The sequence below is a fragment of the Bos indicus x Bos taurus genome, chromosome 15 (assembly GCF_003369695.1).
Source record: "Bos indicus x Bos taurus breed Angus x Brahman F1 hybrid chromosome 15, Bos_hybrid_MaternalHap_v2.0, whole genome shotgun sequence".
Lineage (NCBI taxonomy): Eukaryota > Metazoa > Chordata > Mammalia > Artiodactyla > Bovidae > Bos > Bos indicus x Bos taurus.
The window spans coordinates 27941635-27969485 of NC_040090.1; the positions used below are offsets into that span (position 1 = coordinate 27941635).

At 54.6% G+C, this 27851-nt stretch overlaps 1 protein-coding gene across 3 annotated transcripts; it reads left to right on the plus strand.

Moving 5' to 3' along the window:
- The first annotated feature begins 13504 nt into the window (after window positions 1–13504).
- Window positions 13505–27574, plus strand: LRRC32 (leucine rich repeat containing 32). 3 transcript variants are annotated; one of them, XM_027562831.1, is made up of 3 exons: window positions 13505–13641; window positions 18264–18354; window positions 23456–27574. In XM_027562831.1, the coding sequence occupies exons 2-3, from the start codon at window positions 18268–18270 to the stop codon at window positions 25355–25357; spliced, it is 1989 nt and encodes a 662-aa protein (XP_027418632.1). In that variant the 5' UTR covers window positions 13505–13641; window positions 18264–18267; the 3' UTR covers window positions 25358–27574. The 3 variants fall into 3 exon arrangements, with proteins under 3 accessions (XP_027418632.1, XP_027418634.1, XP_027418635.1); XM_027562833.1 differs by lacking the exon at window positions 13505–13641 and adding an exon at window positions 13661–14511; XM_027562834.1 differs by lacking the exon at window positions 13505–13641 and adding an exon at window positions 13661–14354.
- The last annotated feature ends 277 nt before the right edge of the window (window positions 27575–27851 follow it).

A 27851-nucleotide genomic window follows, 5' to 3' on the forward strand; every position in this document is an offset into this window, starting at 1 on the left:
CCTCCATGCCTCTGCTCCTCTGCCACTTCCTCCAGGAAGCCTTCCCTGAAACCCTCCCTTCCACCCCTGTGTACTGTAGGAAGGGCACCTCCTCTGCCCTCTTAGCACCCCTCAAGTCACCCTGTCCAGCCCTGTCCTTGCATATGGGGGGCCTCCTGAGGGCAGGGCTGGGTTGAAACCCCTTTCTGTGACTTCAGTGGAAGAAGAAATATAACAGAGCAGGGGAGGTAAAGAAGGCCACAGTGATGGCGGGTGAGCATTGCTTTAAGGAAATATACCTGCCTGCAAATTCATATTCATTCAAAGTCTAGAGATGAGTCTACACCCTTACAAGGGGGTGGGGGGTGAAGTGACAGAGCGGCGGGAAGGGCCTCACGTACTTGGCCTGTTGTGTGTGCACTGTCTCAGGGAGCTGTCCTCGCAGCCCTAGCAAATGGGTGCCTTCACCACAGTGGCTGTTGAGTTCATCTGGGGCTGTGGGATGACAAAGCTCGGGTACTTTCTGGGGGGCCGGCCATGCTGCCTCTTGTCCCGGCTCTGCCTCCATACTTGCTTGTAGAAGCCACTCCTACTTTGGGCTCCAGTCTCCCCGTCAAGACATGGACAGGTGGACTCCTTTCCCAGAAGTTTCCCTGAGTCCTCAAGACTCTTCAGAAGTCCACTAGGGGGCAGGCAAGCTGTTCCCAAAAGAACCAGAGCCCCTGCTGCATCCCCAAGATTCCTAGCCCTTCCCCAAGCCCTCAGGGTCCCTGGGCTTAGTTCTCCAGCCCAGGAGGGAGTGATGGGCGGGGCGCCACCACACCGAGGAGCCGTGCTTGAGGACGGATGGACAGGACAACAGATCTCAGCTTCTGTCACTATCAGAAAGGCCCAGCCCAAGTCAGCATGTGCCAGAGGTTTGTCTGGTCTCTAGCCATTTGCATTTCTTGTTAAATAACACAAAGTTGATGATAACCTCATCCAGGGCTCTTTGGATGCGGCCTCATGCAGCCTACCACGCCCTCAGATGAGAGTGAGTGGCAATTCTGGCAGCTCTCTTCCACTGCTGACTTAGGCCTTCCTTCTGAGCTCCAGCTTAGTGCCTGGCCACCTGTTGGGCATCTCCCCAGTGAGCCGCAGATCTCCCTGACTATACCCTTCCCTGTTCCCTGCTCAGGACCACGGATGACCACCCTCGCTTCCCTGTCCTTCCCATAACCCTTTGCCTCACCCCCCATAATCAATCCTCAAGTCCCACCTACCATGATGAAGTCTGCCTTAGTCTAGGCTCCATCATCTAGGTCCTTGGCACTGCCGCAGCCTCCCCGTCTTTCTCTGGCCTCCATCCCCACTAGCCCGTGCCAGCCCCAGTTGACCCCCCGGGCAGCCCTCGCCATGTCGCTTTCCTACTTAGCATGCCCCCCACTGCTGATGACCAGGGCCTTCCTAGAACTCCTGCCAGTGGACCCTCCCACCACCTCCCCCAATGCCCAGACTTTCCCACCCCCATGCCCAGTCCTGTCTTGTCCCCTTAAACTGCTCAGACCCCCAGTTTCAACCTAGAGGATCTTTACTGTAAACGCATTCCTTTTAATCATTATAATAATGCCCCTAAGACTGGGGAGCAATAGTCTGGAAACTGTGTAACCTTGCCCTGTCACCACTGTGTCCAGGGGCAAAACCCTTCCAGTCTGAGGAACATCACAATAACCACTTGGCCCATTTCCAGAGTTGTCTTTAGGTGCCTGGCCTGGGCGGGGGGAGCTAGGTCATGGCACAGGCTCTATTCTTCTGCTTGTCCACCTTGAGCCCATGCTCAGTACTTGATACAGCCCTAAAATCAGGCCCAACCTCCCAGTGCAGCAATGAGACATGTGGAGTTTGCGGGAGATTTCCTGGGAGCCACGGAAGAGAGTATGTCCTCACCCTTCATGCAGCCAAGCTTCATGAACTCCTCTGAACCTCAGTTCTCTCTCCCAGGCCCCTCCCTGGCAGCTGCCTGCTCTTCCCGCTGTCCCTCCCTGTCACCCTCTGTTGCTCCCAGTCAACCGCACCTAGTCTCAGCTTCCTGCTCCATTGGTAGTTACCCAAAGAGCAACTGCAGGATTGATCAAAGGACCAGAGCCTGGAGCCTTTCTGAAGGGCTGATTCAGGCCTTCTAAACACTGGGGAGGTCTTCAAGGCTCCCCCTGCAGGCAGCCCATAGGAGGGTCTTTCAGTTCAGTTCAGTTCAGTCGCTCATTGTCCAGCTCTTTGCGACCCCGTGGACTGCAGCATGCCAGGCTTCCCTGTCCATCACCAACCCCCAGAGCTTACTCAAACTCATGGCCATTGAGTTGGTGATGCCACCAAACCATCTCATCCTCTGTTGTCCCCTTCTCTTCCTGCCTTCAATCGTTCCCAGCATCAGGGTCTTTTCCAATGAGTCAGTTCTTTGCATCAGGTGGCCAGAGTATTGTAGTTTCAGCCTCAGTCCTTCCAATGAATATTCAGGACTGATCCCCTTTAGGATGGATTGGTTGGATCTCCTTACTGTCCAAGGGACTCTCAAGTGTCTTCTCTAACACCATAGTTCAAAAGCATCAATTCTTCAGCGCTTAGCTTTCTTTATAGTCCAACTCTCACATCCATACATGACTACTGGAAAAAACCATAGCTTTGACTAGATGGACCTTTGTTGGCAAAGTAATGTCTCTGCTTTTTAATATGCTGTACTTCACTGTAAAGAAGGACCTGAGGCAGTCATGCAAGATAGACACATTCCCCTCGTATTTTCGATGAAGCTCCTGAAATCAGCCCAAGGTCACCCAGCAAGTCAGTGGTGGGACTGGACCTTAACTCCAAAGCCCCCGGAACACACGCCATCCTGGTTTACTTGTCAGCCACAGCCACACACTACACGGAAAAAAGTGACGCACACACAGTGACAGCCTCAGCCACCAGCCGCGGGGTGAGACCAACCAAAGGAAGTGGTGTGAGTCCTGGGGTGAGGTCCGGAGGGGCAGGCAGCTGAGGCTGGGGACCCGGGTGAAGCCAAGACCAACAGCCAGGGGCCTGGATGGTGGATGGAGGAGCTGCGTGTTTTGTGGACAGAGGTCGAGGTTGGAACCTGCAGTGTGAGTGGGGCAGTGGGAGAGTGAATTAACTCTGACCATCCAAAAGCCTTTTAAAGAGCCAGTTTGGTCACTGGACAGGATGTCTTCAAGGCTCCCCTTGTGAGCAGCCCAAGGGAGCATGGGTTTCTCACGTCTGTGGCCACAATATCTCCTCTCTTGGCCCCTGGACTTGTATTTCATGGACATGAAGCACCCTCTCAGTCAGAAGGCTTAGCCTTTTTTTTCCCCTTTTCTTTTTGTATGCATGTGTGCATGCTTATTCATGTCTGACTCTTTGTGACCCCATGGGCTGTAGCCCACCAGTCTCCTCTGTCCATGGAATTTCCAGGCAAGAATACTGGAGTGAGTTGGCATTTCCTGCTCCAGGGGATCTTCCTGATCCCAGGGATCGAATCCACGTCTCCTATACTGACAGGCAGATTCTTGACCACTGTGCCCCTGGGAAGCCCCTTCTTTTTGTATGGGAGCCCCTTAACTAGTTCTTATAGTCCTCCCCTCTACCAGCTCTTTAATGGAGACAGAGACAGAGGGGAGAGATGGAAGCGGCAGGGAGAAGGGAGAAGAGAGAGGCGAGGATAGGGAGTTTGACAGATGACTACACAGAGTTGGGAAAACCGGAAAGGAGAGAGGGGACAATGGAGGATGTATGTGGCCGCTTGATAGGGACTCTGGCCTCACGAGTAGTGAAAGAGACAGGAAAACGGGAAATGTGACATATGCTTGGATCCCCAGGGCCATCAAAGAGTTTTAAGCAGCAGAGTGACCTGGTCAAACCTGTGTTTTAGAGAGATTCCATCTGGCCACAATGTGGCGGGTGAATGGCTGGCTGGATGAACAGGAAAAGGAGACCCTGGGGCAGGAAGCTCTCCTGAGAGAAGGGTGAGAAGAGAAATGAGCAAGGCCAAGGAGGAGGGAGACCCATTTAAAGACCAGGAGGAGGAGGTGGTGGGGGTGAGTTGCCACAAAAGGATACAGGAGGTGGTGATGGGGAGGCTGGAAGAGGACCAGGAGAGGGTGTTACAAGGAGCCACTCTAGCAGGCAGCAGAGAAGAATGCAGCCAAGTGACCAAAGGAGCTGGGGACAGAAGAGTGTATGTCCGTATCAGTTCCAGATGTGGAGGCTGGGGGAAAGCTGGATGGAATGATAGGGCTGGAGACGGTGGAGAAAGCAGTGAAGTGAGTGGGGGAAATGGAGGTCACAAGAGTAGACAACAGCCTTGATAGGTTCAGCCAGGAGGAGACTAGAGGAAGGGTGGGCAGTGGCTGGCAGGGATCTGAGAGGCCTGTAGTTGTTGCTGTTTAGTTGCTAAGTTGAGTCCAACTCTGCCATCCCATGAACTGCAGCATGCCAGGCTTCCCTGTCCTTCACTATCTACTGGAGTTTGCTCAAACTCGTGTCCACTGAGTCAATGATGCCATCCTCTGTCGTCCCTTTCACCTCCTGCCTTCAATCTTTCCCAGCATCAGAGTCTTTTCTAATGAGTCCATTCTTTGCATCAAGTGACCAAAGTATTGGAGATTCAGCTTCATCACCAGTCCTTCCAATGAATGTTCAGGGTTGATTTCCTTTAGTATTGACTGGTTTGATCTCCTTGCTGTCCAAGGGACTCTCAAGAGTCTTTGCCATCACCACAGTTCAAAAGCATCAACCTTCTTTATGGTCCAACTCTCACATGCATATATGACTACTGGAAAAAAACAAAACTTTGACTATATGGACCTTTGTCGGTAAAGTGATGTCTCTGCTTTTTAATATTCTGTCTAGGTTTGTCATAACTTTTCTTCCAAGGAGCAAGCGTCTTTTAACTGCATAGCTACAGTCACTGCAGTGATTTTGGAACCAAAGAAAATAAAATCTGTCACTGTTTCCAGTTTTTCCCCTTCTATTTGCCCTGAAGTGATGGGACTGGATGCCATGATCTTAGTTTTTTGAATGCTGAGTTTTAAACCAGCTTTTTTCTCACTCCTCTTTCACCCTCATCAAGAGACTCTTTAGTTCCTCTTTTCTTTCTGCCACTAGAGTGGTATCGTTTGCATATCAGAGGTTGTTGATATTTCTCCCGGCAATCTTGATTCCAGCTTGTGATTCATCCAGCCTGGCATCTTGCATGATGTACTCTACATATCAGTTAAATAAGCAAGGTGACAATATACAGCCTTGATGTACTCTTTTCCCAATTTTGAACCAGTCGGTTGTCCCATGTCAGGTTCTAACTATTGCTTCTTGACCTGCATACAGGTTTTTCAGGAGAGAGATAAGATGGTCTGGTATTCCCATTTCTTTAAGAATTTTCCAGTGTCTTGTGATCCACACAGTCAAAGGCTTTAGCCTTTGAAGCAGATGAGATTTTTTCCAGAATTCCCTTGCTTTTTCCTATGATCCAACAGTTGTTGGCAATGTGACCTCTGGTTCCTCTGCCTTTTCTAAATCCAGCTTATACATCTGGACGTTCTCTATTCATTTACTGCTGAAGCCTAGCTTGAAGGATTTTGAGCATTACCTTGCTAGGATATGAAATAAGCGCAATTATATATGGTAGTTTGAACATTCTTTGGCATTGCCCCTCTTTTGGATTGGAACAGGGAGTTGTGAAATAAGGGGGTGTCCATGTTGATGGGACTCCTGCAGGGAGAGGGGCTGTTCAGATTTCCCAAGAGGCAGCCTCTGCCAGCAGAGAGCACAGCCCATCCCCCAGGAGGCCACATGGGCCCTGATGCAGGAGAGGTGAGTTTGATTTTTAGGGTCTAGTTCAGCTCTCAAACCTAATTCTCCTACCCGCCTGGATAGAGATGGCGAGCGGGAAGAAGCCACACAGCCCAGAGGAAGGCCAGAGAGCAGGAGTCTATAAGGCTGAACACCCATTCCCAAGTTTCCAGACCTAGAGAGAGGGGCTGGCTTTGGAAACAGGGCAGGGCATTCCCTCAGGAGACAGGATCCAGCCCTCTGCACGCTGGAGCCCCAGCCCAGCCTCCAAGTTCCTAGAGCTCCGAGGCCACAGCGTCCCACAGGGATGAGTCACAGGATCCCTGGGGCGCCACGGCTGTCTCACCGTGCCCTTTCCCCTTCTTCACTTTCACCCCCGGGAACTGGCACTCTTGGGAGCCACTCGACTTGTGTGTGGTCTGCTTCTGAGAACATCAGTGTCGTGAGCAACTTGAGATCACAGTCTTGCTCCATGCGTGTATGCACACGCGGGAGCTTGGGTCTGTGTATGGGCACCTCCACACACACATATGGTGTGTTTATCTGTGCACTGTGTCCTGTGTGTGTGCACACTGAGTTTGGGAATCTGGGTATTCCAACTCTGAGCTGTATACTTGGGATATGAAGTGTGTGTGTGGAGTGCTTGTGACTGGTGTTTGCACGGGAGGTACACGCGCTGTGCACACACCATGGATGTTCAGTGTGCAGGCTTGTGATGTGGCATGCATGGTAGATATCTGAGTGTTGAATTTGTGGGGGGTTGTGCCTGGGTGTGGTGGCTGTGTGACTTTTGAGGGTGTCTCTGAAATGTCTGAAATATTTGTGTCCGTGTAACATTTTTGTGTGAGGTGGAGGCATGCTTCCTGTTTTCAGGAGTTGTGGCCCTGTGCGTCCGTATTGTCTTTGAGGGTATTTATGAAGGTTGTGTGTGTGTGTTGAAGGGAGAGTGTGCTTTTGCAGGTGTCTGTGTCTATGGAGGGAGTGTGTGTGAGGAGGGATGTCACGGGGGGAGATGTGACAGCCCTACACAGCAGAAGGGGCAGAGTTCCAGCACTCGGTTCACCATCTCCTGGTTGGGTGACCTGAGCTAGTTACTGCCCCCTCAAGCCTAAGATTCCCACTAAAGACCAGTACCTGGTGAATTTTAGGAAAGCCCTATGGTCTTCAGGAGGAAGGCAACGTGAGCAGGACAAGAAGGGATCACATAGATTTATACTGAGGAGGAGGACGTTCCCCGTGACAGCCCGGGATGTGGCCAGGCCTCCACCCCCCTTGCCCAGCCCCCGGGGGCCCTGCCTGTGCCGACTGCCACCTCCTTTCACTGCCCCAGACGGGCAGCCACAGCTACATTTTAGGCAGGTCTCCTCCTCACATCCCTCGAGCACAGATTGGAGAAGCTTCCTGAACCACTTGACTCCCGCCCTGAACTAAACTAGTGTGAAGAAAATACAGCTGCTGCCCTTAATGGAAAACAACGCCCGGTTACGAATCACAAGTAGTTCCACAGACGGGCGAGTGTCACGGGGGGGCGGGCACTTGACATCAAGGGGCTTTCTCTCCCAACAGCCCTAGTTGTCCATCCACGTTTGCTCCGCTTTAGACATGGAATGGGTTCAGAGTGGTGAGGCCACGAGCCCAGAGTCCCACAGCCGTGCACAGAACAGTGAGGACAGGAACCCACGTTTCAAGTCCCTCTCTGAAACCTGGGCTGCTTCTCTTCCTCAGTTCTGCCCTCTTCGCGTCCCTCCTTGCCCCACCCAAGAGGAGGGAATATATAACTCGACACACATGGGGGACGTCATGATAAATTTTAAGAATTCTAGATGACATGCTCTTTTGGCTAATAAACACTCCACTAGGTGACAATACAATGGAGTATTAAGTGGGTGGACCCTAGAGCCCCACTGAGTGTACTCATCCAAAACTGGCTGTGCAAATTAGAGTTAATTACCTAACCTCTCTGGGTTTTCTCACATGTCGTCTGTAAAATGGAGGTAATAATAATAATAACCATATCTACCTCACTGAATGTTGTAGGATTAAATGGGTTACAATATGAAAGTTTCCTGAGAAAGCTGCCCGGGCCAGCCCATCCCCTTCTCAAAAGTACAGAGGCCTCACACCCGTCTCAGAATTTCACTCCTGGTGAGAAAGCTTCAAAATCCTGTTAACCATAACCTTTATATTTCAACCCTTCATTTCTGCAACTCAGTGGGGAGGGGCTGGTGTTACCTTCATTTCACAGAGAGGCGAAGGTAGCACCACAGTGAGGGGACAGCCCGCCTGCCCCATGCCCACTCAGGGCTTTTCAAAGGGCGCCTGCACTGGCAGTATTGGCACCCCTGGGAGGTGGCTCAAGATGAGGTTCCAGGCCCCAGCTCAGACCTAACTGAAGCAGACTCTCCGGGGCAATCTCCTCACAAGCCCTCAGAGATGATTCTAATACTCTAAGAGGAACTGGGCAAGGCCTCTGAAGAGATTGCTGAACCAGAAATACTTCACGTGAGGCAAGTGAAGGAAAGTGGAGTGGGGGAGGGGGATCACCCCCCTCAGCTCACGTGTGACCTCAGCCCACATCCTCACACTCTCTGGGCCTAGAATCTGCTCTCCTTCCAGGAGTGATAGTACAGGAGGCAAGCAGGATTCTCTGAAACTTCGGGAGGTGACCATTATCCGTGGGAATCGTCAGGGTCCAGGTGAGCCAGTTTCTGAGTTCTGCCAGGCCCTGGGACTTTGACCACCTAGAGGAAGTTGAGAGTCCACAGCCGGCAGGGGTTCAGCACAGTGGGGAACCCAAAGTCTGAGACAGCTGCAAATCTGGAAAGGGACCTCCAGAGAACCCCGAGAGGCAGGGTTCCCCGACTATGGCTCATCCTATCCTAGCCACAGTGGGTCAGGGTCGGGGTCAGGGCACACCTGAGGGTCGGGGCACACCTCTGCCTGGGTCCTGAGCCCACAGTGCTGTAGTCCCTCCAACGCAGGCCCTCCCCATCATTGCCTCCCACCGCTGGGTGCTCCATTGGTCCACAGATCCTTTCAATCTTCCACAGACTTTTATGTGAGGAAGACCATGTCAGTCACGTTGACCCGGCCCCCACTCCATGGCTTTCTACAAGTCATCCTCTCAACACCCCTTTGAAGTGATCAGAATGACTGTCCCCATTTGACAGATGAGAAATCGAGACTGCCAAGATAGAATGACTGCAAGCTCCCTTGTTGGGTGAGGGGGCTGTCCCACAGCAGCCTTGCCACTTATTAATGCTGCCTTTGGGGCACTCATGTGTTTGCAGCTGTCTCACCCGGGCTTGGTTCTGTTCCTGATGTGTTAACTTGGACATGACACTTTATGACATTACAGACCCTAACCAAGGCCTGTCCTGGTAACTCTGGATCCTCAAGAAAAGGGTTCATGCGATTTAACCTTCAAACGGTTAAAACAGATGAAAAAGCTCAAAGGGACAAACCCTCAGGTTCCCAGCAGCCCGAGGCCTGCAGAAAGCTGTGGTTTCATGGTCCACAGAGCAGCACAGTCAAGCTGTGGCAGCTGATCCTGCCCTGCCGGCTTCACTCACTCTCAAATTTTCTCACCTAACATCCCCGTCTCTTCCTCGGGGTCTCTGTGAGCCTCCAGATCCCCAGCCCTGGTTCTCGCTGACTGGAGTCAGAGCCAGGAGCCTCCTGTGTGGTGGCCGCAGAGTATATGGGGTGCTCCCAGCACCTGTTTCCCCCACAGGTGGCTCCAAGCAGACAAGCAGCCCAGCTGGCCACACAAGGGGGCCCTGGAGTCTGAGGACTCGATGGGAAGGGCTGTCATGCCCCGCCCTACTAGCTGTGTGACCATGGGCAAGTCACAGAATCCCTCTGAGCCTCGGTCTCTCTTCTGTGAAAAGGGAGCAACCATTGTCCTCCTTTTGCCAGGTGGCTGTGAGGAGGAGACGACACAGTAAAGTACCTGGCGCCACGCCCGGCCCCGCAAGCCCTCGTTATTCCCGTTAAACACGTAGGCTAGTGTTCAGCGGAAGGGACACTCCAGCTGTCTCTTTATCAGGATTTGTTTCCGAAGCACCCTACGTCTTCTTTTGGCTCACAGACTCCCTACAGCTGACACCCCCCAGCATTTTCTCTCCTATGCTACTGTCCCTCTGGGGGGTGGCCCATAGCTGGTACACTCTAAGCCTAGCTGCCTTACGAAGCTGGTGGGGGGTGGGCAAAGAAGAACTGGGGAACCCAGGGTTTTCCCACAGAAAGCAAGGCCCCAAAAGGGGCTGATGAGGGAACTCCCTGACTCCCCAGGGCCCACAGAGGTGCTGGGCAGGGCAGAGAGTGAGGAGAGCCACACTCTTGCACTGAAATCTGGTCTGGGAGTCTGGAGATCCAGGTTCAATTCCTGGCTCCCAAGCTGTGTGACGTGGGCCAGTTATTTAACCTCTCTGAGCCTCAGTTTCCAAGTCAGTAGTTGAGACTAAAGATACCTGAGGCTGTCTGTGGTTATCTTTACCCTCATTTGCCACAGGAGATGAAGGACTGGCCTGCAGCAGGTGTTCAGTAAAAAGGGCAGCAGAAACTAAGTTGGGGGTCCAGGGTGCCACAGTCCTTCCCACCCCGTTTCTATGGTTAGATGAGGCCAGAAAGGCTCAGAGAGGTTTAGAGACTTGTCCAAGGTCACACAGGTTGTGCACAGCATTGCCTTCCTGGGCCACTCACTCCTACTTGGGATCCTTGGTCTCAGAAACCCTCCCAGGGAACTTTGATCCTGCCTTGTTGCCTGAGAGAGTTTTCTCATCTCAGAATGGTAATCCTAGAGACACAAGAAAAGATGTGTCTCCTGTCTTCACTGACAGATGCTTGGGGGAACAGAAGCATTTCCACAAAAATACCAACACACTGAAGTTGAGCCTCCCATGGAAGGGCTGTCTGGGAGAATTGCTGGAGGGGTGCAAGTAGGCACTAAGCAACATTGGATGGAATGTTGGCTTTGGTGGCCTTTAAAAGAAAACCACCCTCCACATGGCTGCCACGAAAATCCAACCCTGCTCAGTCCCACCCTATCCTTCCCCTTCAGATCCAGTTTCGACTCCTGGACTTGGCCTGTGAGTCTTCTGGACTCCATCATCCTACATTCTCATTTGCCTCTCATCTGGTCTGGGGGCTCTACAAGGGTAGGTCCTGGACATTTTGATTCTGGGACCTGCCATAGAAAGGAGGTTAGGCTTTCTGGGCAAGGATCACAGGCCAGGCCCCCATCAGATGTTTACACACGTTTCTGCAATTTGGGCTTCACAATAAGCCAGAACATCAGGTGTTACTATTATTCTCACTTTGAAGATCAGCAAACTGAGGTCAGAAAGATCAAGCAATATGCCAAAAGTCACACTCAATGTGATCGCTGAAGACATGAAGAGATGAAGGAAGGGGCACTGAGCACATGGGGTTCCCGCTTTCAGGCCCTGGTCCCCAGAGGCATCTGCAGCGGGTAGGCTCGCTTGGTTGCCCATCTGTCTCCAACTCCTGGGGAGCCCCATCTAGGCACTGAGTGAGGTGGACCCCTGTGAACTGACTAACCACAACCACAGTCTTTGGAGGTGTGTGGGAGGAGGAGAGTGGCTCTCCCCCAGCCCGCCATAGCCCCAGCCCCGCCCTACCCCAGCCCCAGCCAAAGCTCTGTGCCAGCCCAGCAGTTTCTGCTTGGCAGCAGCTCAGAGAAAAGTGAAGTGGTGCTGGATGTGGGGGGAGCAGGTTGGGTGGGAGAGCCTGAGAACTGTCTGATTCCAGCTCAGCCATGTTCTGCCAATGCTGCAGGGCTGCTGTGAGGTACTTCCCGGGCATTTGGCCCCTTGGACAAGGATCTGGAAAAGGAAGCCCACAGGGAGTGGCAGAAGCATCATTAATCAGCACAATAAAGACAGCCAGAAGTTGCCCAACAACCACTGGGTACAGGCCCCAGGCTGGGTCCGTTATTCTCAGTTTAGGCACCAACCTGAGAAGAAGCTACTATCTTTCTCACTCTACTGATGGGGAAACTGAGGTTGGATGAGATGAGGACTAGAGCTGGGGGCAGGTGGGGGGAATATTAGTGATGACCAGCAGGGCCCTCCGTCAGCATAGATCTGAGGTTCCTGGTGGCGAGGAAGGAGAAGAAGGTGTGGACACCCTTTTCAGGTCTTGTGACCTTTCCTACCCATGCTCTCCTAGCAGCTCAGGCCCCCTCTTAGCAAAGCTTTGCCGATCTCTTCCTCTGAGTCTACATTAGGCCCTGCCCCATCCCCACCCTGTTCCCCTGGTGCTCACAGATTGTCATCTCTGAGCTGTCCCCATCTGCCCAGGCCTGTACCCACAGTGAGCCAGATGGGAGGAAGGAAAGGCAGATGCCATTGAGAATTCAAGGAACTCAGCTTGTTAAGTCCAGCTTCACCCTGATTTACCACAAGGCTTTGGGTGGTCCCTTCCCCATCTGTAAAATGGGGCACCCTGTGCTACTCTCAGGGCTGGTGACCATCAGGGAAGAGAAACATGTGGAAGAGGAATTCTCTACGATCCTTGGAACCGGGGTCTGGAGGATAGCTGTGACCCTCTTCCGCTTGGCATCCCTCCCTCGGGTCCATACTCAGCAGGGCAGGGCAGCTGTGATTTGGCAGGGTCGAGGCATCTAGAAGAGGAGGTGGCTTTGGGGAAGATGTGTAAAAGACAATGATACCACTGTGCTGCTTTTTGAACAGCACTTGAAGACAACCTGAGTAACGTGGTGCTGGAAACGGGGATTCAGTTTGGCCAGGGTTGGGATGATCCCCTGGAGGAGAGCTTGGCAACCCACTCCAGTATTCTTGCCTGGAGGATCCCATGGACAGAGGAGCCTGGCGGGCTACAGTCCATGGGGTCACAAAGATAGGCCATGGATGAGCGACTAAGCACAGCACAGCTAGCTTTGTGAAGACTGGGCTGAAATCCCTGTCTCTTAGAGTCAGTGTGACTTTGGATGTGCCACTTAACCTCTCTGAGACTCAGTTTCCCCAAAAGGGGACCTTACTAGTCCCAGACAGGTGATTTTTATTTATACTCGACGACCCCATCCTTAACTTGTTTCTCCACCTGAATTCTGGAGACTTAGATGGTACCTTTCCACAGCTGCTTGAGGGTCCAGGAGACGCTGGAGGAGGCTCTGAACACTACAGCACAACCAGAGAGGGGACTGTGGACCCACCAGAGGGGATGGCTGCGGTGTGGGGGAACCCCCTTTGTGGCCGCTCCAGGGCCAGTGAAGGGTCATTTCCTTCCGTGTTCAGCCCCGCCGTCACCTCTCCTGTTTGCCTCCCCTAAGTGCGGCGGCGCCAACAGCGGGAGAAATCGGGGCCAGGCCGGATTTCCTCTGCGGACCTGCGGCTGCTAGAGCCACCCGCCCCTCCGGACCCCGCGGGGCCACGAACTGCACGTGCGGCGGCGGCCTCGGTGGCACAGCGCTTCCTTAGGGACCCCTCTCCTTCCCCGTCCTTTCACCCTGTCCTCTTCGACCCGCCCCTCCCCAGCCTCGCGGTTTCGGCCGCGAGAAAATGCTTCCTCCCCTCGCGGGTTCCGGATAAACCGAGTCACGCGGGGGCGCGCCGGCCGGGCGCTAGGACCCCGCGGCCGGGCCCGGGGGGGCGTGGTGGGGCGGGTCGGCGGGAGAGGTATTTAAATTGGAGCCCCGGTCGCCCTCTCGTGGGTCGGGCTCCCGTGGGGCGGTGGAGCGGCCGTGCGCCTCCTCGGGCCGTGACCCCGGGGTCTGGCGCGGGGTGGGACGGGGAGGGCAGGTTTGCGCAAAATGTGCCGGGGCTGCCCGGGAGAGGAGCGGCGGCCGCGCTGAGCCAGGTAGGAGCCGCCCAGCGGGCGAGGCTGGCCGGCCCCTCGGGGAACTGGCGGTCCCGAGCCCCTCTCGAGCACCCGGCGCGGAGCTGAGCTGGGGCTGGTTCATCGAGAAACTGATCCTCAACAATCCCCCTCCAATACTTTGTGCGTGGGGCCAGGGTTGACCCTGCCTCGGCTCCAGGCTCCTAGCTCAGCGGATCTTTCCTGCGAAGGGCAGGGCGAGGCCGGCGTTCCCATTTGACAGATGGGAAAACAACCGCAGAAAGGCCGGCACTTGCCCAGGGAACACACAAGCCAGTCAAGGGCAGTTCAGGATTTGTCTCTGGTCTCCTACTGCCCTCTAACCCTGGCGAGGGGGCGGGGGCTGGGGGCGGGTCTTCGCATCCCACCGCACCAGATAGCCTGCCCATCTCTAGGGGTGCAGAGGGTGAGGCACCCACCTCTCTCCTAGGGTTTCCTCAGCCAGCCCTCTTAATGGGTGGTAGGACGTGAGGGACCCCCACCCCCACCCTCAGCTGCCTGAAATTCCGCCATCACAGACACATTCCTTTGGGTTAAGGTCTAATTCCCCCGTGGGCTGCACATGTCTCCAGAACGGGGCTTGCCCTTAGTGATTCACTGCTGGCTGGGAACATCTACAGCAGTTCTCCCAGGACCCGACTCTGCCCGTGATCCAGGCTGAGAGGAGGGAGAGGAGCACCCCGAAGCCCGGCACTGTGAGCCTGTCTGCTGCTGTGTGTGTTGGGGTTGGGGGATGTGTGGAGTGGATTAGAAAGGAGATCTTGGCTTAGTGTTGTGGAAACACTTGCTTTAGGAGGCAGACAGACTGGATTCTGATCTCGACTTTGCCATTAACTGCCTATGTGACCTTGGGTAAGTCATCTCCCTGAGCCTGGTTCTCCTCGTGGGCAAATTCTCTAGGAGGCAGGCAGCTCAGCACCTGCTGGAAAAAACACAACACACAGATCTGGGCTAAATCCCAAAACACTTATGAGCTGGGTAACTCTGGGGTAAGTCACTTCACCTTTCTGAGTCTCAGTGTTCTCATATGTAAAATGGAAATTATAGTAACTGATTCACTGGGTTGTTGTGAGAATTAAATGAAATGATATATGTCAAGTGCTAAGAAGAGTATCTAACATCCTTAAACACTAGAGATGGGCTTAATATTAGTAGTGCCCCTCCACCTCATCTCTCTCTCTCCCTCTCTCACACATACACACACACACACTTTCACACACACCTACACATTTTTTTGGCACTTCTCCTCCCAGAGTCCTAAGATGTTTTTTTGCCTCCTCTTCCCTGGGCCACTTGTCTGCAGGCCGGGGGCTTTCCTCTTGAGCACTCCTTGCCTCGCCTGGGCTGCTCAGCCCTGCGAGTTTATCCCTGCTGGGAAAGACAGTATGTGTCCAGGGTACCTTCACGGCCGTTCTATGCTTGATCATCACAACCACTGGAGGCAAACAGTGGCAAAACAGGAACCAGGCTACTTGCTCTACAGATGGGACATGGAGACCCTGAAAGGTGAAGGGACGTGCCCCAGGGCACAGGGCTGGTGAGGAGTAGAGTCAGGATGGGAGCCTGGGTCTCAGTGAACCCAGTCCTCCCTTTTGAGAGTGAGTAGCCCTCAAATTCTACGCACTGTCTGGGCACTGCTGAAGGGTGCCCACCATCAAGGGGCCCCTCTCCTTTGGATGGCAGGGCAGAGTTCCACGTGCTGCAGGGAAGGGCCCCCCTGGATGTTCAGCTGCCCACCTGGGAGATAGGATGGGATTTGGCAGGGGAACAGGAAACAAGAGCCCCTTTGAGAAGGTTCAGAACTAACCCAGGTCCTCTCTTATCCTTACCTTATCCTTACCTACCTTATCCTTACCACTCAGCCCTTAGCAGTGGACTGCTACTCCTCACTTTTCTGTTTATTCAATAGATCTTTAGTGAGTACTGCTTATTAGACCCCTGTTCTCAGAATAAGGAATAAATATTAGGAAACAACCAAAATGAGGAAAACAGTAAAACATATGCAGATCTGGGGAGGTGGAGGGAGCAAGCAGGGCAAAGGCCCTGAGGCAGGAGGGCACTTGCTTGAGGAATGGCGAGAAAGCTAGGAGTCGGTGAGGAAAGGGCAAATGGTAGATGGAGTTAGAGAGGAGGTTGTGTACATCTGAATTTTATGGGAGGTTTTCAAGCAGTGAGATTCATGGTCTGATACATGATTTAAAGACATCACTCAGGCTACTATGTTTAGGGCAGACTGCAAGAGATCAAGGTGGAAACAAGGTGTTGCTGGGATCGAGGCCCAGGGTCGTGGTGGTGCCTCAGTCTGTGGGGCGGTGGGCAGATCCAGAATCTGGTTTTTTAGGAAGAGCAGACAGAACCTGCTGATGAGGGGAGGGAGTGTGGCAGGGAGGTAAAGAGAGAGTCCAGGAGAGAAACTGCTTTCTCCAGCATCACCATGTCAGCGAGGCGCCACCGCGTGCCGATTCTCACTGCCTTCCCCGACCTGCACAGTGTGAGATGGGGCCCAGTGGAGAGTAAGGCCCCTTTGCCCTGGGGACGCGGCCCATGGTGATGGGGGAGGGGGCAAAGGGAAGGGAACCAGGGGCTGATGGGACGCTTGGCACCAATATAGAGCCCAGACTCGGAGAACCAGAGAGGGCTTCTTGGAGGAGGTAACATCTAGGCTGAGACCCAAAGAATGAGGAGGTATTCAGCACAATAGAGGGGAGGAAGTGAAGGTTAGGGGCAGTGAAAAGATGCTTAGAGAACTGAAGGGAATTTGAGGCTTTCAGAACACAGAATAGGAGAAGGGACAGTGAGAAATGAAGCTGGAGGGAAGAGTTGGCGAGGCAGGCACGCTCCGCAAGGGCCTCGAAGGCCTGCTGAGGGGTTTCCACTCAATTCTGAGTATACTGGCTTTCGAAAGGGTGGTGACGTTCTGCTTTTTAAACAGCAGAACAGAATTTCCTGTAAAAGCCCAACCTGTAACGCAGGTGAGAGGAAGAACAGCTGTGGGGCAGGGGGCCCATGGCCCCGGGGGAACCCAGGGAACAGGGCTTAAAAGACACCACTGCGTTCTTTGCCTATCTGAACAAGGAAGGACCTCAGAGCACCCGCCTTCATTTACAAATCATAGCAAGGATGTTTAACAGGTTCTAACAGTAAGGACTCAGCCCATAAATGTTCTATAAATGCATCTTCTAAAGCATCCCTCAGATTCACAATTCAGCACTTACTAATTGAGCACCTGCAGGAGACCTTATAGCTAGAGGTTAAGGGCACAGATCCAGAAGCCCACCTTCCTGGGTCTGTCCCTTGTTAGTTGTGTGACCTTGGGCATGTTGCTTAATTTCTCTGAGCCTCCATTTTCCTGTCTGCACAGTGGGAATGGTGATCATAAAACCAAGTCACTGAATTATTGGAAGGAATTAAAGAGTTCATAGCTGTAAAGTGTGGAGAAGAGTGCCTAGTACATGAGAGCTCTGTGTGCGACACTTTCATAGAATATGTCTCATTTGATCTTTAACAAAACTTGGCGAGGTTGGCATTAGCCTCAGAAGAGGAAACTGAGGCTCAGAGAGGTGAAGTGACTTGTACAAAGTCACACAGCAGGTAAGTGGAAGAGACAGAGGAAGCAGTCTGGTGTGGGTGACTCTGAGTCCAGTGCTCTTGGAGAGCATTATGTCTCTCCTTGTTAATGTTTTGTAGGTATTTATATTATGGTCACTTCTGGGCCTTTATCTGTGTCCCCAGTTCCCAGTACAGAGCCAGACATGAAGAGGCATTCAGTAAGATGTGGGTGAATGAATGACTGAATGAATGAAACTGACCGACTGAGCTGTGTTTTGCCAGCACTTGGCCCAGGTTCTCAGTGAATGAGCCCCTAGCAGCACTGGGATGCGACCCGTCTGGGGGCTTTGTGGTCGCCCTCAACCTCAACCAGGCTGCTCATGAGAGAAGGGCTGGCCCAGCAGGCCTGGGTGTCCCACTGTGCAGGCGGTGGCTTCAGTGAAAGTTAAGGGCCTGGCAGCCTGTTCCTGGGGAAGTCCACGGGCCACAGTGCTGGGGGCAGGGCAGGCCTCCTGGCGGGGCTTCCTGTCAAGGCTCCAGGCCCAGCCTTCAAACAATGGCAGGGACTCGGGGATCAGAAAATCAAAAGAGAAAGGGCAAAATAAAGTTCTGCGGGTGGGGGGATTGAGGAATTCCGTTTGGAACTTGAGCTCAGATGGGGGGCCTGCTTGTGGCCTGTGTGGACCTGGAGTCCTGAGCTTGGCCCAGGGCAGCCCTTGAGGCCTGTCTGCCTCCTGCTCACCTCCTCCATGCTGTCTTCTGCCTGATGGGGACTTTTGAAGCCCAAATCTGACCGTGTCACCCACTGCTTAAAAACTCCTATCCAAGGTAATGGCTTAGCCCCTCCATCTGGCACTGAAGGCCGTTTGTGATGGGCTGCAGCCCTGTTTCCCACCACCTTCACAAGGGGCCCTGTTCACAGCACCTTCAGTCCAGCTCCCGCTGTGGTCTGGGGTTCCCTGAGGGCAGCTGCAGACAGGAGAGGGCAGTGGGAGCCCGCGGTGGGAAGGAGCCTGCAGTCTTACCATCTTCCCCTTTCTTCCTGCCCTCTGCAGAGCCATGAGCCACCAGATTCTGCTGCTTCTGGCCGTGCTGACCCTGGGCCTGGCTACCTCCCAACACCGAGACAAGGTGCCCTGTAGGAAGGTAAGACGCTCTGCCTCATCAGGGAGAGTTCCTCATATCCCCTGCCCCCGGGGGTCCTACTGGCCCAGAAGCCAGAGGCTAGAGGGCTCAGAAGAGGAAAGGGGATCCACTTAATGCCATTAAAGCTCGCATTTACTGAGCACCTACTAGAATGTCTAAATGCCCTGTTTACTATTAATCCTGCCAGGTAAGTATAATCATTCCAGTTTTAGAGAATTGGAAACCGGCTTGGAGAAGTTAGCCTTGTCCGAGGTCATTCACTTCAGTAGGGACTCTATTTCCTCAGGCCATCCCCACAGGTCAGTGGGTCCAGCTGGTTGCTGAAGAATATGTGTGCGTGAGTGCTAAGTCACTTCAGCCGTGTCCAACTTTTTGTGACCCCATGGACTGTAGGACCAGGCTCCTCTGTCCGTGGGGATTCTCCAGGCAAGAATACCGGAGTGGGTTGCCATGCCTTCTTCCTGGAGATCTTCCCAACCCAGGGATCGAACCCACATCTCTTACAACTCCTGCATTGGCAGCCAGGTTCTTTACTACTAGTGCCACATGTGATGCCCTGAAGAACATGTATATGTGTGGGGAACCTGGGGTGGGCAGCTGGGAAAGGCTTTTCTGTCCTGGGCCCCTCCTGGGGACAAATCCCCTCCCTAACTGGGCTCCTTAACTTGAGCCCAACTGCCGTATTCCTGCTGTGATGCCTCTCACTTAGTACTGCCCAGGTCAAATGCCGCCTTCTCCAAGAAGCTTTCCCTGACCCCTCCCAGGCCATCCCTCTTCTGGGCTCCCACAGTCCTAAGCCTCCCTCCTTCTCAACACTGAGCACATGAGGTAGTTGGTAAATGGGTCCACGGCTGACTCAGCTACCAGACCAAGAGTTCCTCAAGGGTAGTGACAAGGTTTGATCCATTTTGTCCCATTTTCCTAGAGTCTGGGAAACGCTCTGAGGTTACTGTGACCCTGTGGGATACAGAGAAAAGAGCTTATCTAGTCTAACTGGACAGCTGGACAGTCACTGAGGTCAAGGCCAGAGCTTGGGCTGGGGAAGGGACAGGCCCTCCAGTAGCCTCATTTGGACCTGGGACTGGGAGCTCATGACACAGAGTTGGTGGTGTTTTAGTCACCCAGTCGTGTCTGACTCTTTTGTGACCCCGTGGATTGGGATTTTCCCAGGCAAGAATAGTGGAATGCGCTGCCATTTCCTTTCTCCAGGGGATCTTCCCAACCAAGGGACCGAACTTGCATCTCCTGCATTGCAGGAAGATTCTTTACTGCTGAGCCACTGGGGAAGCCCTAGTGACACAGGGTGGGCAGCTGCTTTGGGAGGTACATGTGCTAGCAGCCAGGGCCAGCAGCACTTCCCTGGGGTTTGCAGTGTCTGCTGTGGCCACCTCACTCGTGCTCCTTGGAGCCCTTCCAGGGTTCCCAGAATCCAGAATAATGGGCAGAGAAGGACTCAGACATCACCACATGCAGCCCCACATCCTTCCTGGGGCACAAAGCTCAGAGGGAGGGAGGAAGGGCCTGGGCCACGCAACAGGCAGAAGGGAACTGGGTGAGCTTTGGATTTGGGGCAAAGGAGGTAACAGGCAGGAATGGACTTTCTGAACTCCCACAGAAGGCATTATGATGCTTTTCAGTAGTAAAAAGAAATGGCCACATGCCGAGGGCTAGCAAGGGGCCTGCTCTACACTAAGGACCATCTCTCATTTTGTCCTGCCCGGAACTTCTCTTTTCAGCTGAGGAAACTTAGGCTGAGAGAAAAGATGTGACCCCCAAGGTCATACAGACAGGAAGTAACAGATTTGGACCCCTCCCTCCCAAGTTCATGGTGTCCACTGCCGGGTGACTCTCCCTGCTCTGCTTCCCTTCTGTGTGCAGATAGTATGATGGGGTTGAGTGGCACCCTCTTCCCTCCTAAAAAAAAAAAAAAGAACCTGGGCAATGGCATCCTGGCACATCAGAGAGAGTGGATAGGGGGTCATCAGGGGAAGCTCAGAACCTGACTAAGGGTGGACACTCCCAAGATCCCTCCCCACATAAGTCACTCATGCTGGGGGCTCGGAGATCAGGGAGCAGTGGGTGCCTCACAAATGGTGTCCTGAGAGCTGCCCTGGCCTTCAAGCTCCTTCCTGGACTGAACTGGAGAGCTGAGCAGTCCTGCCTCGTGGCGGTCCCCTCTGGGCCTCTGTGACAGGGGTTCTGGGCACTGGGCAGAAAGCAGGATTGGGTGCTGGACTGGGCCAGCTTCGTGTCCTGGCTCAACTCTCAGGGGCTGGTGCCACAGAGGACCTTTGAGTATCCAGAGGTGAAATGGAGCTGGGCTTATACATGGGGTAAGCACTCCCCACCCCACACAACACATGTTATGTCTGTGTTCATTTTGTTGTTTCTTCTTTAATCAGGATGGTTCAGGGAGCTGAGAATATGGATGAGGAGTCTATGCCCAGTAGCCCCAGCTGGCAGAGAAGTTGTGAGGGAGGAGGGAGCAAGGAGCCAGGCAGGTCTGGCAAGGTGGCTAGAGTATGAGGATGCTACTTTGCACTGGGCCGCAATGGCAGGGGTTGTCCCTGGGCCTCTGAGTAATGCCGGTCACTGTGCCGTGTGGACTTGGAAGAGTCACACATGCCTGATGGAAGACAGCCGGTTCCTCCTCGCATCCCTCCCCCTACCTTGGGCTCTTGGGAGGAAGCTGAGAGCTGGGCCAGGCAGGGAACACCCAGGCTGTATTCCTACCCTGTCGGCCCAGCTGCTGATTTGTGACCTCATTCAAGTTACTGCCATCTTTAGGCTTGGTCTCCCCATCTGGGAAGGGGGTGGGCTGAACCCTTTGCGCTCTAATAGTCTTTGACTCTGGTCTGAATAAATGGATCGTGTTTAGTCGTGTCCGACTCTTGTGACCACACGGACTGTAGCCTGCCAGGCTCCTCTGTTCATGGGATTTCCCAGGCAAGAATACTGAAATGGGTTGCCATTTCCTCCTCCAGGAGATCTTCCCAACCCAGGGATCAAACCCTATCTCCTGCATTGGCAGGCGGGTTGATTACCACTAGCGCCATCTGGGAAACCCTGAATGAATGGATCATCCCTTGATTGAGTCAGTCCCTCAGACCTGTATTAAGCTGATGATGTCTTCCATCTACTGAAAAATGTACTGAGCACTTTCTGGTGCTCAGAAAGGCCAGGTCCAAATATCCAGTCAATCAAACCCTTTGCCCTGAGCTCACTTTCTAGCCGGTCCACACACAGATAGTCACAGGGAGAAACAAAGGGAAGCACAGGGACTGTGAGAGCCCAGGGGAGGCCCTGACCTGCCCAGCATTTAGGGAGGTCTCCTGGGTGGAGGAGACCCTGGTGCTCAGCACACAGAGTTCGCGATCCTGCTCTGGTTGGGCAGAGCACAGCCAGCACATGGAGCAGCGGGAAGGAGGCTGAGAGGTGGGTGTGGGAGGGTGCAGTGGGCCGTGGTCAGGTGTGGGCTGGGCTAGGGTGGGTTGGGAGAAGATGAGCAGGGGCCACAAACAATGTTGAGCCCTGCTTAGGGTCCTGGCTCTGCCTGGAAGGGGTTTAAGTCAAGGGCAGCATGGTCAGAGTGGAGTTTCTGACAGTTTCCAGGCATTCGGCTGGCAGACCCGTCAGAAGGGGTCAGTGAAGACAGAGAGGCTGGGGTGGAGTGGGCCTGAGCTGGGTGCTTATGGAAGTCAGAGCCTTTGCTGGGAAAGGCTGGGGTTCCTGGTGTGCCGGAAATGACAGAGGGAGACCGCATTCACATGGAAAGAATTCTGGCCCCTGAAGGCACATGTGGTGGAGGACAAAAGTGGGGTCTTCAGTTGTTAGGAGACTGGGGTTCAAAAGCTACTAGCTCTGTTCCTCACCAGCTGGGTGATCCTAGACCCTCTCTTCCCCTCTCTGAGCTTGAGTTTCTTAAAGAGGGGTGATCATGTTTGATGGGCAGGCTACCATGACAATCCAATGAGACTATGGGTCTGAAAATGTGAAATAAAATATAAAATGCTGAAGAGGCATTGGGGAAGGATGAGTTACATTCTGGATCAGAACCAGATGGAGCTCACACAGCAAAATCAGCTCTTGTTAACAAAGAATATGGGTTGGGACTCTGGTCATCTTTTTCCCGGCCCCAACCCCATCTCTGGGGGCCCATCTGGACTGGACCATGGGAACTGAAGCCACTGATGGGGTGGGGGTGGGGTGGGGTAGATGGAGCAGCAGGAAAGAGGTCACATTTAGGGAGTGTCAGCAAGGAAGGCAGGCTCTGGAACCAGAGTTGTGCCCCATGGAGTGAGGGTTCAAATGAGATCTGAGGGTGCGAGACCAGAATTAAAACAGAGGACTAGAGTGGAAAGAGCATTTTTCGTTTTTGGAAACATTTCTCCCAAAGTGGTTTCTAATCTAACATCAGCTGGGTAAGTTTAACTCTGTGGGTCCATAGAAGGAACTTGGGATGTAGAACGAGGAGGCCTGGGTCCCAGCGTGGCCCTGCTCCTCACTGGCTCTGGCTCACTCTAAATGATACGTGGCTTAGTTTCCTGTAAAATAGGATAATAGTCAGTACAGAATTTTTTTGTTAGTACATTTTTCCTTCTGCCTATCATCTGTATGGTCTACCCATCAAAGCTTCCTTGAGTCCCTCCCTGATGCCAGCACTGCTGTGAAGTGAAGTCACTCAGTCGTGTCCGACTCTTTGCGACCCCATGGACTGTAGCCCACCAGGCTCCTCTGTCCATAGAATTCTCCAGGCAAGAGTACTGGAGTGGGTTGCCATTTCTTCCCCCAGGGGCTATTCCTGACCCAGGGATTGAACCCGGGTCTCCGCATTGCAGTCAGACACTTTACCGTCTGAGCCACCAGGGAAGCACTGCTCTATCGTGTACCAAAGACAGCGGCAGGGAGCAGGGTGGGGATCATGCAGACCTAGGCGGGTTAGGCTGGGGTGGAGGACCTGAATCATGCTGGGAGGACAGAAGAGAGTCCTAGCCAAGCCTGGTGGGGGCTCAAGTCATCCTTCCTAGAGGCGAGTGTCGGGTTCTACCTCCTAGGGCATGCACTAATGCCATTGCTCTCCCTGCCCTCCCACCCTCCCCAGGTGGACAAGGAGGTCTGGTGCCAGGGCCGTGGCCTGCTCCAGGTCCCCTCGGTGCTCTCACGGGACATCGAGGTCCTCAACTTATCTAGGAACCAGCTGCGGAGCATCCTGGCCTTGCCCCTGGGCTTCTACACGGCACTTCGTCACCTGGACCTGAGCGCCAACGAGATCAGCTTCCTCCAGCCAGGGGTCTTCCAGGCCCTGCCCCACCTGGAGCACCTCAACCTGGCCCACAACCACCTGGCGGTGGGCACAGCGCTGAATACTGGGGGACTGGGCCCCCTGCTGCACCTGACGTCCTTGGACCTGTCGGGGAACAGCCTGTACAGCGGCCTGGTGGAGCAGCTGCTGGGGGAGGCGCCCGCCCTGCGCACTCTCTCACTGGCGGAGAACAGCCTGACGCGCCTGGGCCGCCGCACCTTCTTGAGCACACCCGCGCTGGAGCGGCTGGACCTTCACAGCAACGTGCTGATGGACATCGAAGACGGTGCCTTTGAGGCCTTGCCCCGCCTGGTGCACCTCAACCTCTCCAGGAACTCCCTCACCTGCATCTCCGATTTCAGCCTCCAGCAGCTGCGCGTCCTGGATCTGAGCTGCAACAGTATTGAGGCCTTTCAGACGGCGGAGCCGAGGGCCGAGTACCAGCTCGCCTGGCTCGACCTGCGGGAGAACAAACTGCTCCACTTTCCCGACCTGAGCGCACTCCCGAGACTCATTTACCTGAACGCGTCCAACAACCTCATCCGGCTCCCTGCGGAGCCACCCCGGGGTGGAGCCGAGGGCCTCCATGCGCCTTCCGAGGGCTGGTCATCCTTGCCCCTCTCCAACCCCAGCCGCAATGCCAGCACCCAACCCCTCTCCCAGCTCTTGAATCTGGATTTGAGCTACAATGAGATTGAGCTCGTCCCGGAGGGCTTTCTTGAGCCCCTGACCTCACTGCGCTCCCTGAACCTCAGCCGGAACTGTTTGCGGGCCTTTGAGGCCCAGCCCGGCTCCCTGCCCTGCCTGACGCTTCTGGACATCAGCCACAATGCGCTGGAGACTCTGGAGCTGGGCGCCAGGGCCCTGGGGTCCCTGCGGACGCTGCTTTTACAGGACAATGCCCTGCGGGACCTGCCCCTGTACACCTTCACCAGCCTGGCCAGTCTGCAGAGGCTTAACTTGCAGGGGAACCGGCTCAGCCCCTGCGGGGGCCCAGCTGAACCTGGACCCTCGGGTTGCGTGGCCTTCTCTGGTATCTCCTCCCTCCGTGTCCTGAACCTGGCGGACAATGAGATGGAGATACTGCAGGCAGGTGCCTTCCTCCACACGCCACTGGCCGAGCTGGACCTCTCCTCTAACCCTGGGCTGGATGTGGCCCCAGGGGCCTTGGCGGGCTTGGAGGGCTCCTTGGAGGTCCTGGCCCTGCAGGGCAATGGGCTGGCCGTCCTGCAGGTGGACCTGCCCTGCTTCAGCTGCCTCAAGCGGCTCAATCTGGCTGAGAACCGCCTGAGCCGCCTACCTGCCTGGACACAGGCCGTGTCCCTGGAGGTGCTGGATCTGAGGAACAACAGCTTCAGCCTCCTTCCGGGCAGTGCCATGGGCGGCCTGGAAAACAGCCTGCGGCGCCTCTACCTGCAGGGGAACCCGCTCAGCTGCTGCGGCAATGGCTGGCTGGCGGCCCAGCTGCACCAGGGCCGTGTGGACGTGGATGCCACCCAGGACCTGATCTGCCGCTTTGGCTCTCAGGAGGAGGTGTCCCTGAGTCACGTGCGTCCCGAGGACTGTGAGAAGGGGGGTCTCAAGAATATCAACCTCATCATCATTCTCACCTTTGCAGTGGTGTCCGCCATCCTGCTCACCACGCTGGCCACCTGCTGCTGTGTGCGGCGGCAGAAGTTCAGCCAACAGTACAAAGCCTAGAGAGTTTGGAGGCCACACACGGGCTCTGTCCGGAGACCCTGCTGGGGCAGTGGGGGAGCCAGAGGCATGGAGAAGGGTGGGGACTGACCCATGATCACACAGTAAGCCAGGGTCCAAGACCCTCGGGCTCTCGGTCCCAGCCCAGGGCTCCTTTCCCCGTGTCCTGCTGCACCAGTAGGTGACCCACTTCTCAGGCCGCACATCATGTAGTCCAGCTGTGGAAGCCGGAAGTTGGGCAGTTTCAGGAGTGACAGAGTGTAAGGCTGATCCCATCAGATCTACAGATCTTTGCCAAGCATCTGTTTTGTGCCACATCCTGCCCTGGGCACTGGGGGCGCCGGGGAATGAGACACATCCCTTCCCTCAGCATTGCCCAGTCTGAGTGGGCAGGTGGTTACAGAGTGTGCGGTCACCACGTGGAGTGTGAAAGCCAGGCTCCAAAGTTCTGCAGCCCCAGCTGGCTGAATGTGGATAGTCCTTCCCTGGCTGGGCCAGGGCAAGAAAGGGGCAAGACCAAGAGGATTTGTCTGAGACATTTCCAAGCAGACTATTTGTCACATCTTCTGATAATGACTTTCAGCTTCTCTGAAACATGAAGAGCTTGTGACCGGAAGAAAGCTGGAGCCACTTGAGTAAGGCTTGGATCCAGTGTTGTTAGGCAGGCTGCGGCAGCTCTGGCAGGGTCAGTTAAGAGGCAGTCTCCCTGGGCTCTGGCCCAGCACTGGACTGGTCTGTTTCCTGCTCTGCACAGGCGCTTTCCTACCTGGCACCCTCAGGTTGCACACATGGGTCCAGATAACTGCCCTAGCCGCGCGCCCCCCCCCCCCCCCCCCCGCCCCACCCCGCCGCCCATTCCCTGTCCAGGTCCTGCTCGGGCCTGCTGCTCCAGCTCAGCCCCATCCTGGCCAGTGAGCCAGGAGTGAGACCCTTAGGTTTCTGGTTCTGTTTTACACCACACTTGGCAGCAGTGACAAACCCAAGCCTGCATTTGCCTCTTTATGACAACCCTCTGAGGTTGGTATATTATCCCGTTTAACTAGAGGCTCTGAAAGTCTCCCTCCGGGGATCTCCAGCTAAGAAATGCCAGAACTGAGCTCCAGGCTCACATCCTCCTGCGTCCAGAGCCTGAGCTTGGCCACTGCAGGGGCTGCAGGCTGTAAGATGGACAGGAAATGGCCCCATATGGCTGGAACGGGGCCAGGGAGCATCTGGGCACACCCACCCACTCTTCTCCTTCCTCTCTCCCAGGCGGGCAGAGAGAAGACGGGCAGCCACAGGCCCGCTCCTCCTCCTGTGCCTCTGTTTCTCTTATTCCATCCTTTGCTGACTAGGTGGGCTCTCCTTTTCTCATCTAGCCCTAGAATTCCCTCCCTCCTTCTCCCTCTGTTGAACATAGCCTGGAATTTGAGACCATTGAGTCCAACCTCCCTGGTACATAGATAGAACAGCTGAGACTTAGGAAGAGACTGGAACTTGCTCAGAGCTGCTCAAGTCAGGACAGAGCCTGTGAAAAAAGGTAGATTCAGATTTCAGACCTCACTGAGGGAGTCAGGGTTGGGGGGCTTGGGGGTTGGACCTGGGCAGTTTCCTTCTCTCTCTCAGCTGTCACATCACAAGATGATGCTGGCTCCAACCTCCCTTTCTGGTCCTTGTCATGCAGGGAATTTTTCCCCCTAGAAAAATGCATAGAAAAATCCCATGCAGATATAGCCCGTGGAATCGTGGGCTGTCTGGGGACAAAGGAAGCCCTGGGACAAGCCCAGGACTCTGTGTCATGGTCTTCACCTTCTTACTGTGTTTGGCCTGCACTCAGGCTCACGATGGTGCTCGGTAAAGTATGAGATGATGAAAATGGCCCTCTGTCCACCCCATTTCACAGATGAGAAAACTGAGGCTGAGAGAGGGTCAAAGACTCAGGGAGTCCATGGCAGAGCAGGGCCAGAACCTGGCCTGGTGGCCTGGCCCCAGCCGGGGGCCCTGGTGGCGAATGGGGCAGCTGGTGGGTCCAGTCCTGTTCGGGATCATGACCACAGGTGCTCAGTGCACACAAACACTCTTCCTCAGGCCTGAGGGCAAGGCGTGGGCCCCTTCTCGCCTGATCTTTGAAAACACTACAGGATGCTGCTTTCACCTCCCGGGAGCCAGGCCACAACCCAGGCCTCAGGACCCGCTCTTTGTTTAACCCACATGAATGTATTAAAAATGATTTTGGAGAAATGGTGCAGCCTGCCGGCCTCCTCCTTGCTGCTGGGAATCTTTGCATCCACTGGAACCCTGCCCTCCTCTACTTCCCTTCCAGGCTTTGAAGCCTCATGGCAGACCCCTGGGGAGACAGGCGGAGGACCACTGGGTGGGAGACTGAGGCCCTGGGTCTCACCATCTTGACCCTTGGTGCCTCAGCCACCATCATGCCCCTGCCACACCTCTGTCTCCTCACACTCGGCAAACGCCGCTCCCCACCTGCGAAGAAAACGGTGACTTCCAGCAGGAGCCT

Bases quoted from the DNA above. Each gene is read 5' to 3' on its own strand.
- LRRC32 (XM_027562831.1), top strand. From the start codon at position 18,268: ATGAGCCACCAGATTCTGCTGCTTCTGGCCGTGCTGACCCTGGGCCTG. The intron at 18,355-23,455 runs GTAAGACGCTCT...CACCCTCCCCAG, and splicing joins ACAAGGTGCCCTGTAGGAAG to GTGGACAAGGAGGTCTGGTG.